Raw genomic sequence first — 19,705 nt, 5'->3', positions numbered from 1 at the left:
TAAAATATACAATATTATAATGGTTTACCATCTAGCACCACAGGCATTAAACTTGATCTAACCAGAATCTAAGTTCTGCAGGTTGCGCAATGCACAATGCATTGAAAACATTAGCGTATGTTTGCCAGTGCTGAGGAGCACTTGCTGTTTGGTTGTTTGCCGATAGGTACTTGCTGTTCGGCAAACACTACAGAGTACTTTTTTATGCACAGTCTTAGGCTCTGGTTTTCCTCGGTCTTGAGTGAACGACAACCATTGACGAGCCTATACACGATGCAAACACCTATTAAATCTCTATGCAAACCATGCAAACATATAAATCGAAGATGCAAGCACCCGTCCACACGCTTGCCAGTGCTTGTTGTTTGTTGTTTACCTACCACAAGCATGAAGCAAGCGCGTCCATCGTTGTCACTTGTCTATGGAATGCTAATATTTTTTTGACAACATAATAAATGTCGGCGCTCGGCGTTTGCTTGGTGTTTATTTTTGTAATTTACATACAGTAATTTTTGTGATAATCCTAAATAATATGATGAAGCTATGTGAAATATAAGTGTTTCTAGTGTTGCATTAAACACAAAATGCCGTATTACTGCACTGTACCTCGCTGTACATCGATGGCGGGGAAGGCAAAAAATGTATCATTTCATCAGTTCCCAAGGGACGAGGAGCTTGCAAGACTTTGGAATGATATATTAAAGAGAGGGAAGCCCTATACCAAGTATTCGAAAGTGTGTAGCTTGCATTTTACACCGGATGATTATACTATGACTAGCGGACAAAAAAATAAAGGTAAACAAAACAAAAAGAACACGCTTAAGTTGGTGTTTATTAACAGCTCAAGTAATGATTGTTGTTACGGTTGTTAAATAACACTGGTCTATTTTATTCTTTAACAGTTACTATCAGTATCAGTTATGGCTGTCTGTGCATCTGTCCTTTAGTTTTTAGAATACAAGTCACAAAATTAGGTAGTTTACTTTGGTGGGTAAGTTTGTACCAGTACTACTGGAATCTATACTATCTATTCGTCATAATCAAAAATCATCATAAACACCCCATCATCAGCTCACTCCAGAGGACAGGTCTTTTCCGAATGAGAAGGTTCTGACCATAGTTCAGCACGCTGACCAAGTGGATTAGCAGACTTCACACACCTCTGGGAACATTATGGAGATAATTTTCAGGCATGCAGGTTTCCTTACAATGTTTTCCTTGTAATTTTTAATTGCTTGAAACACACACACTAAAAAAGGGAGATGTGTGCTCAGCATCAAACTCGCTAACCTCTCAAATATAAGGTGGACATCTTAACCACTAAGTTTTTATGGTTTACTTAAAATCTATTGTGTAATGTAACTTTATTGTTTACATTTATAGGACAATGGAGGACCTTGAGAAAAGATGCAATACCTTCACAGAACTTACCTGCCGACTCTCCCGGGCCGCACATGGGAAGAAGTTCTTGGACACCACCACCTGCTATGATGGACGCCAGGGTATGTCAACTGTATAAATTTTTATCATTTCTTTAACCTCTGCCTTTGTTTTTCTATTTCAGATGCATTTTTAGGGTTGGGGTCTCCCAAGGGTGCCAACTTGGGCCATATTATTAAATGGTTTAGGATTTTAAAAATCCTGTGGCATTTCTTTGCTTTTCCAAGACAAAACTGTCTATGTCCGTCCTCAAATTTCATCAAAATTGTGAAAAAATATCATGATATTTTTTAAAGTGTGTTAGGACCTAACTTATCTTTACTTGTTCTATTAAAATCTTAGTTTTCACATAAATGCAAGGTTGGATACATATGATTTTCCAGGCAATAAAATATTATTCATTTTTTTTTTAACTTCATAGATGCACCAACAGATGGCACAAGCTATATACGTTCAGACTATGCTAGCAATGCAGGCAGCTGGCATAACTGCACTTGGACCTGGTAAGCTAACCCATCTACAGTCAAAACTGTTAAAATGACATTATTTATTACATTTATGGTTAAATGGTTAAAATACATCTATAAGGAAAAAGTGACTTTGTGGTGGTTTGAAGTTGACTGACTGATTTATCAATGCACAGCTCAAACTAATGCTCAACTATTGCACTTCAAAAAGCTAAAGATATTTTATATCCTAATATATATTTATAAATCACTAGATGATTTAGGATTAGCCGGGTGCTATAGCATAAATGCTTAAATGTGTCATTGTTTGCCTTCTAGAGCCCCCATCATCGCCTTCGCAAGCTGCAGGAGAAACAGACGCATCTACATCGCCACCACTATCTCATACATTTACACAATTAGAACAAATTCTCGCACAAAACTCCCACCAAAATATCAAAAACCCTACACAAACTAGCAATCATGAAGTACCCTCAAGCCATAATAACGGAACACATAGAGAAACAGTGACATTTAAGTGCACACAGTGTACAAAATGTTTCAAAGACCCAGATGTTTTCATCCTCCACAAACGAACTCATCCCAAAGATGAAACTGGCAACACTGATGAAATGTTACGCGCCAACCCTATTTTAGCTAACTTGCTAAAATCTGACACACAACAAGCTGTTGCAACTGAACAAAACAATTTAGATTCCAATAATATTAAAAGTATTGAAAGTCAAATTATGACGGCTCTAGCCGCTAATATGGAGAACTATTTGCGCAACCTGTCAACAATTATGACTAATGGCAACACTGTGGATACAATAGACAATCAATTTGAAAATGGAACATCCGATTCTCAAGATGGCGACTCATCCAACTGTGATAGTAAAGACTTAAACGAATCCTCAGACTCAAATTTAGTTATAGATGAAGATGCTTCCTAATTCTTAATAGGCTTTTTTATCAATTCTATTTTATTTCCCTATTGGAAGAGGTTATTTTTACAACTCGACTAATTTTTAATTAAAAAAAAAAAAATAGAAAATCTACCCACCTTTAGTATTAGAATAAGATGTATATTTTTCTACTTAACTATAATCTACTTTTGTATTGAAAACAAATCTACCATATTCGTAGATTTATAGACTGATTAAAACTTTTAATACAAATTGGACTTAAATTTTAATTTTTACAATAGATAAAACTAACTTCAATGCAAAGAGTGATTTCTTAGTTAAAAGAGTAAGAAAAAGAAACAGCTGTATCAAACATGGTAACCTATAAAAATTTAAGACCAATTTTAATTATAAAGTAATGAAAAAGACTGTAGCATACCTTCAATTGGTAACCCACCGTATTGTCACCGTTTTACCACTTTTGGAACGGAGCTATAATAGTAAGATTATGAATTATGATTTTTAGCAAGTAGGAACCTAGTGCCTTAGATGTCTGTAGAATTTGTGTATTTAGCTTATCAGAAATATAAGCACAGTATTTCAGATATATTTTTTACTAGATTTTGCTTAGACAGCATAGTCCCATCTCTATTTTTAAGTAAGCGGAACACAAACAAGCTAGAGAAATATAGTTTAGTGTTAACTAATAGGGTACGTTCACGCTCATGGCCGGTGGCTTTGATTGGTCGATGCTCGGCAAGTGCGCGAGTGTAGAAAGGTACTAAGTGCCTTTGTCTTGACTCTACTCTAGCCCAAGACCAAAGTATTTAGTGCCTTTTAACACTAATAATAATAAAAAACACTCATGTCTTTGCCGACGTTTGCATTGAGTGTAAACGCAACATTATGTGCATGGTGTAGTCCACACTGAAGCTATTGCTGTACATATATTTTTAATAGTGGCAACTCATGTACGAGTAGAATATTGTCTATGGTAGGGAATTTTCCTTTTACTCATATTATGTATTATTGTGTATTTGTTTACTGGGGAATAATATGCATATCATTGTTTTTATTTTACTAGTAGTAGGTACATTTGTTCAAATCAGAACTTAAGGTTACACTTTTTACGCGCCTCTCCATACAAAATTACAAACGTATGGATATACGCCTAGTATTCTATTATTTCATGTTCTAGGTCTAAAACTAATTCAGATATCGATTTATCTCTCCATTGTCTATATGCCCTAAAACAATAGATATAGTAAAAGTTTATTTATTTTGAAAGGAACAACTCTTGAAAGTTCTCCATAAATGCTAATAAATAAAATTGAAGTGTCTGTCTGTAATTTATAATGAACAGTGTAAAAAACTACAAAATCTCAAAATTAACAGCTTTAAGGCAAACTATAATAATATAATAATATAATAATAATTTGGAAATAGTTGTCAATAGTTTGTTCAAAACTATTGATTAGTTTGCAAAATAATAGGTAAGTTTTATTGGTAGTTGAAACTCTCTATTAATTATTATTATTTTACTAACAAAACAAAAAATATTCCAAAGTCATTTTAAATAAAATGTTTTGCAACCACCTTCACAAACGATTCTGACAATGTCTCGAACAAGTTTTATGCATCCTTCTTTTGATATAAATAACACGACCGAACATAATACTTAAAAATCGTTTATTTTAACATATAATACTACTACAAGTGTAAATTAAAAATTTATAACACCCCCGACAAGTGAAGGTTACAGTAACTAGAAAAGAACTTTTAAACGGCTGAACCGATTTTCTAGGATTATAGCTAAGGACGCTCTCGATCAAGCCACCTTTCAAACAAAAAAAAAACTAACTTAAAATCGGTTTAGTAGTTTAGGAGCTACGATGCCACAGACAGATACACACGTCAAACTTATAACACCCCTCTTTTTGGGTCGGGGGTTAATAAAAAATTGCGTAGACGGTCGCATTTAGCTTAGGTTGATTTCGAATGAAGCGCGAACAATCAGAGAAAAATATGCATATTATTTTCTTTACTTTGTTTATGAATTTACAATAACGAGTTAGTGTATTATGTATTTTAATGGCAGCCATATTACAAGTGTATACTGTGTAAACTTCCTACAATGAATTTCTGTATAAGTAACGCAGAACTATCTAGTTTTAACGAGGCTGAGCTCACTTGATCATCATCGTCATCAACTCTTGGCCGGCTAACTACTGAGCACGGGTATCCACTCAGAATGAGAAAGTGCCGTCACGCTGGCCAAGTGCGGATTGGCAAACTTCACACACCTTTGAGAACAACTCTCAAGCATGCAGGATTCCCTGCGATGTTTTCATTCACCGTTAAATCAAGTGATATTTAATCGCTTAAAACGCACATAACTCCAAAAAGTTATTGGTGCGTTCCCGGGATGTTTATTGCGTCGTCAAAAGCGTCGCTATCTATTTAAACGGCATTGCAGGGTGAACTTTCTATACCTGTATATCTATAACGTACGTATTACTTGAGTTTGGGTGGTTGGGCGCAAAATTCAAATTCACTTTCAAGTAAAGATTTTTATATAAACCTGTGAGGATGTTACTGCCATAGGCGGTAATAAATTGCCATAAGCCTACTTTGTCGTATTAGTTTACAAATTGCGAAAAACTAAATTAAATTTGAATTTCGCGGGCAGACCCGTGTCATGCACCTTAACCGTTACCTATACAACCGACCGCGACACTATACTTAACCTGAGAAAACGGTAAATCCCCTGAAATTCGTTATAAAAAGTTTACACTGGTGTTATGTGGTGCTTTTTGGTTGTACATAATGTCTTAACTAAAATAAAATGAAAGATCTAAGCTTTATTGCTATCCTTTTCACTATGCTTCCAACGGAAAAGAATAGCACTATATTTAGATCTGTCCAATTAGATTTGTGCACTGAATTAGCACCACTTGTATGTATAGAAGTAAAAGTAAGTATAGGCTATTGAAATAACTTTTCAGGATTTTTTTTTGCGCAAAGAATTAACTCTGCAATATTTTGTTTACTTATTTGTGATATTTGTGTTTTCAATTATTCCAGTAGTATTTAATTTGTAAATGTTGGAAGAAGCATATTATTGTGAGCGAAGTTAGTTATAGAAGTCAAAGAAAAAAATAATCGTATTTTCATTTTGTAACTTTGTAATAATCTATTAGGTACCTACCAATGTTTTTTTTATTGATTCGTAAAATATTGCTAAGTACAAAATGTTCTCATAATATGATCCAAAATTGTATGAATTTATTTGAAAAAGTCGGTCAAATGTAGGTTTCTTTTTGATGTGTGTAGCTTCCTTTTCGTAATGTTTATGTAAACCATTTGTTTTCCAGTATTTATAGTATTTTATTTTGAAATACTTAGGTATATCATTGCTTTTTGTTGACTTTATCATCCTTAAAAAATCAAAATCATCCTTTAGTCCATACAAAATTACTTCTCACGCCATTTTAACTGTATGGGTCAACTGTCTAGTGTCAAAAGTACGGTTTATCTTCAAAATACAGTACCCGGCAGAAAATATTGCACATCGAACTTTAGAATGAGATAACGGTTTTGTAGAGCGCTGTCTCTGTCGTTTAGACCGACAAAATGTTACACAGGTATGAGTGACAGAGACAACGCTCTACGAAGCCGAAATCTCTTTCTAAAGTTCGATGTGCAATATTTTCTGCCGGGTACTGTAAGGACTTATCGTACTTTTGACATAATATTGTACACATAAAATTAAAATAGCGCGTGAGAGTTAATTTTTACGCATTACATTAATCGTGGTTAAGTAACCGATTATACTTACCTATCAAATTGTATTAAAGTTAAGTTTAAGTTGTTAACAAAAAGACTGGTATTACTCCACTAGATGGCCCCAAGTCTACAAAAAGCAATACCTAAAACATGTGAATTTTGATCTCTACCCTTAAAACTTTGTAATTAAACACTTAATAATAATAATAAAGAATAATTTTTATCTTTTGTTTTATTACATATTAACAAGCTAAGTAAAATCATATAAAACCTGTACATTCTAAAACAGATTTTTATTTATTTTTATGTTTAATAGTTTCAGATATATCGTGAAAAATACCCGAGTATGGAACTCTCGGTACACGAGTCTGACTCGCACTTGGCCGGTTTTTTACACTGATACAAATTAGTCATCTCACTTGAATGAATGCAGTCTTAAATGGAAGCGGGCTAACGTGGAAGGGGTATGGCAGTTTCATTAGACCCATCATATCACTGATCGGTTTCTACACAGCATCGTATCGGAACGCTAACATGATATTATAACATTGCACAAAGATAGACAACGAACACATATTGTTTATAGAGAAGAGGATGATAATAATAGTAAAGACTGTACTTACAAAGGTGCACTAGACGGGTCTGCCCGCTGGTTTTTCACAATTTGTAAGCAAATACGACAAAGTAGGCTTAGAGCATTCTAATAGCACCAATTGCAGGATCATGTCCACAGGTTTATATAAAAATCTTTACTTGAAAGTGTCCAGTTTAAGAAAGTCTCGGCTGAAATAGCAATTACTGACCTCGTTTAGTTTGAAAATCACTTAAGAAGTCCTCGGCCTTCCAATGTTATTCGGCCAGTAACCGCTTTATTTCAGGCCTGGACTGTAATGTACTGTTACCCTTGGACGAAGAGTTTAAGTTATTTAAAGTTAAAGTTAAGAGTTAATCTAATCCGTGGAATTAATTTACGCAAAAAAATTTAAATGGTTTCCTAAAACCTTCACTTTTATAGCAATCTTACCCGTAAGAGATGGTCGTATTGATTAGGTCGTATTGATTTAAGAGAGCGTGCATTGTGTTGCGGCGAGTTGTGGCAAAAATCCGTATCAAAATACGGTGCAGCATCAATTCCGGAGTGCGTGCGCTTCTACGTAGTTCTATAGCTCACACATTTCTCGGGGAAAAAACATACGGAAATTTACCGTAGTGCGCGCCTCTAAGGTTGTTTTCGATAAATCCTAAATTGTATCAAATATGTATCAAATAGTGCCCCTTCATGCTTGTGGCAAACATGTGGAGCTGCCATAAATAATTATTCTCAGTTCTTTCGTCTGTGTTCATACATCAGCTTAGAATCCAGAGCCGTAAGTAAAGCTAAAATAAAAAAAACTTCATCGATGGTCTACAAACTCTATACCAGTTACCAAAGAGTACATATATAAACACTACGTTCGTCTTTACTCTATTCCTCTTGCTGCGAGCGCCGAGCGGCGTGCTCTTGTCATACTCTTTCTTGTCCATAGAAATTGCAGGGGGTTACCCCAGATTTATTATGTAGTTTGTTTTGCAATCTATGTGCACGTCATACGAATTGTGATTTAAGTGCATAATTTCTATCATAATTTAATAGTTACAGTTTATTATGAATTAAACTTTAAAAAACTCTGAATTTACACGTGATAGTCCAAAATGTCAGATGAGCAAGTAAACAGCAAGACAAGACTACACAAACTTCCGTTCGTTATAAAAAAAGACGCATTAAAACTGGGCCCGAATACGAAGTATGGTATGTTTCGTTGTTTTCCCGGTGCTTCGGGAAGTTTGATAAAGGAAGATATAGTTTACAATGTGAAAGATGGTGACTTTTTCAAGGGGAAATACCCTGACTTGCTCATTATCAATAGATTGAATCTTATGAAGAATAGTAGTCGAACGATCGCCTCTTACACCAGTCGTGATGGTTCCGTCGTTCAATTAACATCGGACGCAGTGGCTAAATTGATTGGACAAGATAGTTATGATCAAGTGTTTTCGTCCCTGTGCTGCGTTATAAACCTAGAGTTGAAAGTAAAAGGCATATTCTCTTTACTATGTCTCGGTGCACTTGAGCAAAAGGAATTTTCTACAATCGATACACAGACTTACGAATCCTCATTCACACATTTAATTAAAGAGAAACTGCGACAAAAAACAAAACATCAGAGACGTAACAAATTCAGGTCATATGTTGTGCAGAAGCCAAAACTAGAAACTTTTTCAAAAAGGATTATCATACATCCTGATGACCTAAAAAAGAATAAGGATATTAAGGTTGAAGTTGACGAATCCAACTTAGAAACTGTGCCTATAAGTGATCAAAGTTGCAAAGATATAAAACTTGAATTCAATGATAAAGAGACAACTTGCAATATAACTGATAAATGCATAAAGCAAGAAACTGACCATGATTCATTTCCTGAGTTAAAAGAAATAGTTAACGAAGATAGTAACATCTCAGATGTAGGCAGTGTGGGTAATTTATCAATAGACAGTAATTTTAGTTTAATTGATATAGAAAGGAGTGTTAAACCAATACTTAATTATATAGATGGTCATACAGAAATTAACAAATATGATTATTATCAAGGTGAAATGTCACCGATTGTTATGGCCGATGGATCAACAGTGATGGTAAGGGGAAATCCCGACTTGTTTCATATAGCAACGCCAGATATTTTGGAGAATTTATCACCGTCTGATCAGAAAAAGCTCTTGTTACATCAAGCATATTTAGATTGGAAGTTCTGTCTACAACGTGATGAGGATGATAATTTGTGAGTAAATTTTTCTTTACATAAAGTATTCTATTTGAACTTACTTAAGTAAGTACCTGTTTTGTTTTTTATATTATTTTGGTTAAGTATTTTTAAAAGTTTATAGTGAGTAAATATTATGAACTAGAATCTAGATGATGCCCTCAGCTTCCCCCGTCTGGATTGGTCAAATCCCCTGCAGCATTTTTTTTAATCTATCGAAAAAAACAATTACGCCAATAGGTTCAGAAATCTCGGAGATATCAGTGTACATAGGTAGGAAAACACAGCACCTCCATTTTTTAAAGATGGTTAAAAAAGTAGCCTATGTTACTCCTTGGTTAATCCTTTTCTTGTCTGTGAAAGTCCCGTCAAAATAGGTTCAGCCATTCCGAATATTAGCCTGTTCAAACAGAGCGACAGACAGACAAAAATTTAAAAAATGTGTGATTCAGTTATGGTACAGTTCAAATAACCATATGAGAATAAGGTAGTTATTTAGAAATTACAGACAGACACTTCAATTTTATTTATTAGTATAGATTCCCTTTTGTTCAAAATTCAATACATAAGTATAATGTGTGTAACCTATGAATAGAAAAGCCATTATTACACTTACTATTTCTACACAAAATAACTATTAAATTAATTAATGTAATGTCCTATCAAAATATATTTCTAGGTAAGACATCACATTAAGGCTGAAACTTTTCCCTATTCTTTATTTGGATGCATTATAGGTATTTTAAATTGTCTATAATTATAAATATTATTCAAAAAGTTTCTTTGAAATCCATCAAAATACCTATTTTAAAAGGTTTAATTAATTTTGGTTTCAGTAAATATACATAATATATACTAAATATATAGTTAATTAATGATATGAAAACCATTAATATTATTTCTAAACACATAACAATACTTCTAGACATATGCAGTTGTCTTTTATTTATTTAGTGGTTCATTATTTTCTGAAACACTGTATGAAATTGTTAGGGGATTCCCTTGAGTGCAGTGTTGCCATTATTATTCATTTAAAGATTTTTTTTATTTTTTATAAAGAATATTAGCCATGTTAAATGACTAATATTCCCCTTTCCTCTCCAACTCAGCGTCAGGCTTGTGCTAGGAGTAGGTACGACAATAGTGCAACGGGCGGGGTTTGAACCGTCGACCTTTCGGTTATGTGCAGTTATTATATTTCGGTTATGTGTATTATGTGCAGTTTTTCCGATTGATCGATATGATTGTGTAAAATCATGATTATGTTATTAATATTATCATGATTTTACATCAAGTCAAAGTGCGCTCTATAGATCTCAACTTTATACCGACATCCCACGTACACTGTGCTTCCCACGGTGCGTGAAATTGCGGACGAACGCGGACCAGATTGCATCGACCACCATGGGAAGCGTATCTTCCGTAGTAGCGCAGACACGTCGCCGGCGCCGTATATGGTACGAGCGTTGTGCGTGGTGCGTGGCTGTCCGTGGTCGTCGTCCGTGCGTTGATAGTCCGCAGAATCACGCACCGTGGGAAGCCAGTATAATATGTAATAATGTTTTCAGACCAATACATTTGGCCGTTCTTAACAACGATGTGGCATTGCTTAAAAGACAGTGTAGCATGTTGAAGACTAGGCATGAGACCGTCGATATTCTGGCTGGGAACTTGGTAAGTATTTGCTTTTATTTATCCATATTAATTAATACTAATATTATAAATTGAAAAGTGTGTCTGTCTGTCTATCCGCTTTTCAGAGTTTTTACAGTCATATTACCGATTTTGACGTTTGAGTTACAGTTGGTTTGCATGAGACGTAGGCTACTTTTCGTCCCGAAAATATATTGTTTCCATTAGATTTAAAAGAAAATCTAAATTCATATGGGCGAAGGCGCGAGGATCATCTGTTTGGTACAGAGACGGTTTGTATCCCAAACATCAAAAATTCCCACAGGATTAAAAAAAATCAAAATCCTTACGGATGAAGTTGCGGGCATCATCTAATGAGTAAGTTATAAACTTATAACTAAAATATGTAACTGATGCTCGCGACATAGATCGACATTTAGGTTTTTAAAAATCCTGTGGAAATTCTTTGATTTTCCCGGATAAAAAGTAGCCTATGTCACTCTCTAGGTCTTTAACTACACCCATGCAAAAAAACACGTCATTCGACTAAATTGCGACGTGATTGAAGGACAAACCAACAAGCAAACATACTTTCGTATTTATAATATGGGTAGATTCACATTCAACGCGAATGAAGTCATAGGTACCTGCTAGACTAGAGTTTACAGATAAAATGTCATTCAATATTGCACCATTCAACAGGGAATATCCCCAATACAAAGCATTATTATCTTGGTTCTCCAGTTTCACTGTTACACGCATAACATGTTCTGTAGAAACTGACTAATACATATTACATATTATTTATAAAGCGGTATAGTTATCTATAAAAACGTTCCCATTTTGAGGACGCCCGGTTTTGCTCGCAATGTCTTTTTACCCGACTGCGGCAAAGCCAAAAGGAAGGGTTATGATTTTAGCAGTCTATGTATGTAAGTATGTATCATGTATGTTTGTATCCAAATTGTGTGTGTTCCGCCGTAGCGCCTAAACTACTGGGCTGATTTTAATGAATGAGGTGTCAGTTGATTGGTGTAAAGGTCCGGGTGACATAGGCTATATTTTATACGAAAATAATTGACCTAACTTATGTTACATCAAAAAATGTGGGGATCTACAAAAAAAAATCTATTGTATCGAGTGGGATGTCAAATGAAAGAGGAGAAAATTTGAGTTCATGAATATAAATGTACTACAACATTAAAATATACCAGGCGACAGAAAAACAATTTTACTATAATATTTCAGCGTTTATTAAGACGATCGCAGTCGGGTTTTAGTTTTCAACTAGACATTACCACCCAATCATAAATAGAGATAAAGAAGAGCGCTTTGGGAAATTTCGCCAATAAATTACGCGACGATGTTATCTAAACTAACTAACACGTCCAATCATCAGATATCATTGTAAGATATTATTTTAATTTATCAACAAATTAAATAACATTCATTCATAAATAAACTCTGTAATAATGGTAAGTGATACTTAATACAGGGTAAATAAAAGATGCTTGTAGTCGGGTAAAAAGTAAAAAAAATGGTGTTCGTTTTTAATTTTCTATGCACATTGTTTGTCCAATTGAGTTGAAACTTTGTACAACTGTTGTTGGCACTTGTGTGAATTGGCACCAGTAAGAGGGTCAGAGTCACTTTAAAAGACGTTTTCGGAGCGAGTTATGTGCGTCTTGAGCGATTAATTTATACTTATCACTTGCTTTGGTGACAGTGAAGGTAAACATCGTGATTCGTGAGGAAGCCTGCGTGACGGAGAATTCTCCATAATGTTCTCAAAGGTACTTATGTGAAGTCTACCAATCCGCATTTTTCCAGTGCCGTGGACTTTGGCCAACACATCTGATTCCGAGAGGAGACCAGTGTTCAGTTGTAAGCCGGCTATGGGTTGATCATGATGATAGTGGAGAGACATCAGACAAGTTGCAAGGGCGAATGTGTAAATGCGGTGTTAGAGATTTTGTTCAACCGAATTAGCGCCGAACGTGAAAAGTATCAAACACCCATATTCACAAACGTTACTATGAGGTCTCTTAGTGCGCTCGAACGCACAGTGTCCATTCCACCAATCAGATGACTGTATCACGTCAATTTACAATGATCTGATTGGTGGAATCTACACTATGCGTTCGAGCTTGCTGTGAGACCTCATAGTAACGTTTGTGAATACGGCCGTAACTGTCGGTAATTTCTTTTTTAGACACCATTACAAATGGCAATATTACAAAACTGTCCGGGATGCACGGAGGTGCTGTTAGCTATGGGCGCAGACGTTATGATCAGGGACGATGAATCCAGGACCGCTCTACACCTGGCCGCGGAGATATGCGCCAAGCATGTTGACGCCATACTCACACATTGCAGGAACAATGCGAGGTAAGTAAGATGCTATGGTCGGGGAGGATGAACCCACCTAATAAACGTCTCTTACTCCTGAAACGTTACCATAGGCTTTTTAACCGATTTCCAAAAAAAGAGGAGGTTCTCAATTCGTCAGAATCTTTTTTTTTTTATGTATGTTCACCGATTACTGAAAGACCCCTGTACCGATTTGGAAAATTTTTTTTTCGTTTGAAAGGATATGCTGTGTAGGTGGTCCCATATAAATTTGGTGAAGATCTGATGAATATCTTCGGAGATGGAGAACAGAACTCCTCAATGGACAAGAGCAAATTGCTCGCGATCAGTGTAATAGCTTAGTAAACAGTAGGGTTTTAACTGGGCATAGCATATTATAGTACAGTGGGGCCACAAAAAATTGTAAAATAAAAAAATTTCAAAAGAAAAATAAATTAACCTTATTGATTGCGGTGAATACTCTGGTAAGTACGATCAGCAATTAACTTGATCAAATATGCATTGTGTGTGTTTGTAAGTTACGTTAGTGGATCAAAACGGTCGCGAGCGGATTTCTACCGCGCGAGAGAACGCGATTGGCTGATCAATCGATTCTTGCTTCCCGATGAGCTAACTTTCCACTACTACGCGAAATAACACTTTTTAGTTCTTTTTAATTTTTATGGCAGCCATTTTGAAATCTTTATTATTTGTTGTTATAGAGGCAATAGGAATACACATTCTGTGAAAATTTCAACTCTCTACCTATTACGGTTCACGAGGTACAGTCTGCTGACAGACAGACAGACGAACAGCGTATGCTTTGTAATAGGATCCCGTTGGCACCCTTCGAGTCATCCATCCATCCATTATCCAGTGAACTTAGGCCTTTCCAAGAGCGTGCCACCAAACACGGTCCTCCGCCTTCCTCATGCACCCGCTCCCCGCCACCTTCTTCAGGTCATCGGTATGGAACCCTTCGAGTATGGAACCCAAAAAGTCACATTTAACTTATTTATTTCGTAACTATTGTTTCAGACAAATCTTAAAAGAGAACGATGATCTATGGAAGCCTGAATTAGAGAATAAACCGGACAATAGACTCGCCAGTTATTTACTCACGCAGCTCGTTGCTATGTGCGATAATCAGGGTATGTATTGTCGACCATTATTGCTACTTTTAAACTGTTTTCATTCCGTGATATATTTTTTTTCATAGTGACTTCTCATGTGATTTTTCAATTTTCGCACTTACAATTGTTGCCCACATTAATATTTTAACTAGATATTTAAGCTTATTTCGTGGCAACTGGGTCGGAATATCGCACACTCTTTAGCAGCTTAGCTCGGTTTGATGACAATGTGCGAGCTAATTTTACAGGGTGTAACCAGAAAGTAAGCAAAAACTTAGCGTTATTGTTATAATATCTAAACGCAATCCAATGCCGATAACCATTTGCCTTATCTTATAGTTTTTAGTATTTTTCAAACCCGCATCGTATAGCGTGCAAAACTCGGATCAATGTCCAACGACGCGGTATTGACTTCGTGTGACCTATTTACGGAATGTTCGTTTACCTCTACCGTCAGTCAGATGTTTTATTTGCGATATATTGTAAACAAGATTGTGTACTTTTAAAAAATTCAAGTTTTTTTTAAAAAAAAATTTTGTAGTTTTGTTTTTATGGTATGTTATCAGTAATCATCAGTGCTATCACCTGTCTTCGTTTTTGCTAGTTTTCTGGTTACAATCTGTATGTCATACGCCAATGGTCGCAGGTTACACGCCACTAATGCTGGCGAGTAAGGCGGGCAACGCGGCGGCGGTGGTGCTGATGGCCAGCGCGGCGCCCAGCGTCGTCAACATGGCCATGCCCACGTGTGGGAACACTGCGCTCTACCTCGCCACGGGTGCCGCTTTTACCGAGGCTGCCAGTACGTCATTATTTATTTACTAGCTGATGCCCGCCACTTCGTTCCCGTAGATATAGGTTTTAAAATCCCGTGGAAACTCATTGATAATCCAAGATAAAAAGTAGCCTATCTGTTAATCCAGGGTCCATTATCTATCTCCATTCAAAATTTTAGCCAAATCCGTCCAATAGTTTTTGCGTGAAAGAGTAACAAATATCCATACATATACATACTTACAAACTTTCGCGTTTATAATATTAGTAAGATTGCAAGATAGGCTTGCACTTGATGAAAATCATCCATTCTACACTATCTATACTACTTTACTATATCCATGCTGATATTATAAATGTGAAAGTATGTCTATCTGTTTGTCTGCTAGCTTTTCATGGTATAAATCCCCTCGAGGCCAACTTCAGTTCCTCAAAAAACCTAAAAATTGATACTCTGCACGTTTTTAAAGCGTTTGCGTAAACGCACTCCAATCTTGAACACGAGGCGTATGACTGCGCCTTATACAACACAATTCACAACTAAGCTTACATATTTATTTCATAGTATATGAATATACCTGCGCAAACCGCTTTGTTGCAATTTCAGATTGGACTACATGTTTTGCGCGCATTATACAAGCTGGATATCCATGAACTAACTGCAGGCTGTTATGCGTTATATAACTGAGTAGGTTCCTGCGGTAGTGGAGCGGTGCGGGAGGGTGTGATGACGTGACGCGAGAGCTCAGTGATTTGTCAACTTGTGACAACTGTCACCCTCCCGCACCGCTCCACTACCGCAGGAGTCTCCTCAGTCATGCGCTATACCTTCTTCTTCTTGACCTTATCCCACGCTACGTGGGGTCGGCACAACATGTCTTCTTCTTCCACTCTCTTCTGTCATCCATCAACGTATCATCTACTCCTTTTATACTCATATCCTCTTTCACGCAATCCATCCACCTTTTCTTTCTTTCCATGCGCTATACCTATACAGTCCGACAAGGCTCTTTTGGCGCGTGGCCAAAATCGGAACTAAAGCCGCCATCTTGAGAAGTGCACTTGTTGGTAGTTTGTTGTGTCGGCATAAAGCTACAACTGCGCCCAAAGAAACAAACAAGTGCCAAAAGAGCCATGTCAGACTTTAGATGCAAAATTTCCGTTCCAGATCGTGGTGACAAAACCAAAGTACCGGAAAACTTTAAAAGGACCATAGAGATTCTGATTCGACACGGCGCCGATCCCACCATAGAGAATAACTCTGGCAGTAACGTGAACGTTTTACTGGCGGAGTGCCATGACTCCATGATATCTCTCATCATAGGAACAAGTATGCTAGCGTATAACGGCTACGCACCCAAAAAAAAGTGCATCACTAGATGTGATGCCTTCATGCTCATCAAAGATAAACAGGGCGGCATCAGTGTAAAAGAAGTGAAAAAAACAAACATTAGAAAGAGTACACGTAATAAAGCTGAAGGCACATCGATGTTAAATTATACAAATGATAAAGCGTGCACTGAAGTTGTTAATACCGGCGAACATGTTAACAAGAACACAAGTTCATGTGATACCGATAAACCTGTGATACTAAATAATTTACCGGTCATCACGAAACTCGTTTCGTTCGGTAAAGAGAAACCGGTTCTAGTCAAAAGTATATCGCCCAAAACATGCGCAGAAAATAAAGGGCTGAAGACTGAAATAACTGCTAAATCTAATTCTATCAAAATGACAGTCCCGCCTCTAGTACCAATAGGTAGCAAAGGTAATGTGCCTAAATTTTTGAAAATTTTGCCCAAACCCGAAACGGAAACTTCAAAAAGCGAAACTACTGTCCCAAAAAAGAAACCAATAATTCTGAGGCATGTCGCTACTAAAAGACCTAAAAGTAATGATGACGATTCAACTGCGAGTTCCAGTAAAATACCCAAAGTTTAAAATAAACATCTGGTTTGTGTTTTATTCTAAATACTGTGATTTTACAGAAAAAACACAGGACATATTCCTAAATATTTAAATTATTATACACATTACTTTAACTGACTACTACGTATTTATTTACTAAAACACAGTATCTATCAAGCAATGTTTTTATTTACAGTTGGTTTCCAGAAAATAAAGTATCTATATGACCTGTGCTATAAGGTATAATTTTTCGATTATTTTATAAATCACTGTTATATCAATAAAATCTAAATACTTTTTTTTAACCAAATGTATATTATTAATGTGTATAATTTATAAACTTGACTCAAAGAGAACTCGATGTTGTTGGCATCCAAGCACTTTTTAAAAAAGCTTGAATAACTAGTTATTGGTTATAAAGACTATAAGGGTTCCGTTTTTCCTTTTGATGTACGGAACCCTTTAAAAATATTATTTTCAATGAATGATCTAGTTATACTTTTAATATGAATAAAACCATTGGTTTATTAAAACTTTACGAATGCTGAGACATGAAGTGAAGAATTACAACTATACAGTATCAATACTACTAAACTAATCATGGTTTGAAAAATGTTTTAAAAGAATCATGAAATAAAAACTGTACCATAGGTACAGTAGGCGTCAGTTTTAAAGAACTCTGATGTTGAACCTGCGCAGTGGGCGATTTATCGATCAATTATTTGGTGGTATCCAGCGAGACGCGATGATGTAGAGTGCCACCGAAAAATTAACCAATGTCGTCCAGAAGTGTAGACACGCTTCTAAACTTCAATCGAGACGCTCAAGGAAAGGAAACATTTTTAATGTGTCGTAAAGAATGCACGAGCTTCTTTTTAGGCGCTATGCATGCTAGAGAAGATGCTCAAAAGACAGCTAATAGACGTGCGGTCGATTTACTGTACCCGGCAGGAAATATCACACATCGAATGTTAGAAAGAGATAACCGTTTCGTAGAGCATTGTCTCTGTCGTTGAAACCGACAAAAAGTCACATAGGTATGAGTGAGAGAGACGACGGACGCTCTACGAAGCCGAATCTTTTTCTAATTATTCTGCTGTTCTCTTTCTAATGTTCGATAAGTAATCATTCCTGCCTAAAAACTATTTTAACCTAAATCTACCTCAAACGTGAAGACATTAGTATTTTTTTTAAAGTTTTGGCAAACTTAACCGACTTTATTGCATAATAAAGGAAGGCAATAAATATGATGATGTTTACTTAATAATTATAATTTAAAAAAAAATCATAAATAATAAATAATATGTGAAAGAACATGAAAATCTGGGAAATATATTTTTGCTAATTTGTAGACAACTCTCTAAACTAAATGGGCTGGTCTCTTAGAATTTTTTAAATTGTTTTTTGTCAAAAGGGATCGCACTACTTATAGATCTGTCAATTTAGCCCTAATTCGCACGAGCGTTAACAGGGCTCTCTCCGTCACTCGTTTCCACTCGTTTCATACAATCGTAGTTCCAATTTCATTTGAATATTAAGCAACCAAAGTCCATGAAATTTTGCAGACATATTCTAGAAACTAATATCTGTGTCTGTGGTGTTTTAGATTTTTCTAAAAATATGTACTTAGTTTTAAAATTACAGGGGCTCAAAGATTTGTATGATTTGTTTTAAGACCGCGTAACTTTGAAACCGAATATTTTAACAGAAATCTGGAAAACCACAGACATAGATATTAGTTTCTAGAATATGTCTGCAAAATTTCATGGACTTTGGTTGCTTAATATTCAAATGAAATTGGAACTACGATTGTATGAAACGAGTGACGGAGAGAGCCCTCTTAAAAAAGCGTTGCGTTAAAACCAGGCGTTGCGCTGAAAATACAAAGTGCGCGTTAAAAAAGCGTCGACGTGTGAACAGAATATACTTGGGAATGCATTTGTTCTATTTGAACGCTTTTTTAACAGACGTTAAAAACGGTCTCGTGCGAATGAGGCCTTAGTTTAGTTTAAGGTGCATTTACATATTCGCACGAGGGGTGGAGACGACGCGTGAGACATCTGTGTTTAGTGGTGAGATTTTTTATCTCACCAACGTTTGATAGAATTTGAGCGGCGAAACACTAACGTCAGAGTAAATAAACCTGAAATTCGTAATTTAAACTCAAAAGTTGAGTACTGCAGCTGGCTGTAGACATGCTGTAGATGTGTGGACAAACATGAACTTTTAAAGCAGGTTTTGATGTCAATTTTACTGTGACGCTAGATTGAAATAGAATAGAATATATTTTATTGAAGTAAGTTTTAGATTAATTTTACATAATCAACGCTCGAAGTTTATCAACGTATTTGAGATATAAAAATCCATAGTAGAGACAACACAGACACATTTGTTTCCGTTCCCGTCTAGCCTACTTTTACCGTAAAGTGGTGATATTACATATATGCGCTCGAGTGTCGCGCTGTCAATTAATCACATTAATGGATGGTAAGCTCAGAATAGGGGTGGCTTTTTCAACATTAATAGGACAAGCC

General features: G+C 36.0%; 2 protein-coding genes across 2 annotated transcripts; both read left to right on the top strand.

Moving 5' to 3' along the window:
- Positions 1-462: 462 nt before the first annotated feature.
- LOC123870986 lies at positions 463-3,805 on the top strand. The gene is made up of 4 exons (XM_045914503.1): positions 463-795; positions 1,384-1,502; positions 1,862-1,943; positions 2,226-3,805. Exons 1-4 carry the CDS (start codon positions 585-587, stop codon positions 2,837-2,839), a joined length of 1,026 nt encoding a protein of 341 aa, XP_045770459.1. The 5' UTR covers positions 463-584; the 3' UTR covers positions 2,840-3,805.
- Positions 3,806-8,069: 4,264 nt separating this feature from the next.
- On the top strand, positions 8,070-18,466 carry LOC123870738. Its single transcript, XM_045914134.1, has 6 exons — positions 8,070-9,393; positions 10,944-11,049; positions 13,220-13,395; positions 14,395-14,507; positions 15,136-15,291; positions 16,432-18,466. The coding sequence occupies exons 1-6, from the start codon at positions 8,270-8,272 to the stop codon at positions 17,202-17,204; spliced, it is 2,448 nt and encodes an 815-aa protein (XP_045770090.1). The 5' UTR covers positions 8,070-8,269; the 3' UTR covers positions 17,205-18,466.
- Positions 18,467-19,705: the final 1,239 nt, after the last annotated feature.

This window comes from Maniola jurtina, chromosome 13 (genome assembly GCF_905333055.1).
Source record: "Maniola jurtina chromosome 13, ilManJurt1.1, whole genome shotgun sequence".
NCBI lineage: Eukaryota > Metazoa > Arthropoda > Insecta > Lepidoptera > Nymphalidae > Maniola > Maniola jurtina.
Note: the sequence above shows the minus strand (reverse complement) of the source record. Positions and strands in the feature narration are given on the sequence as shown.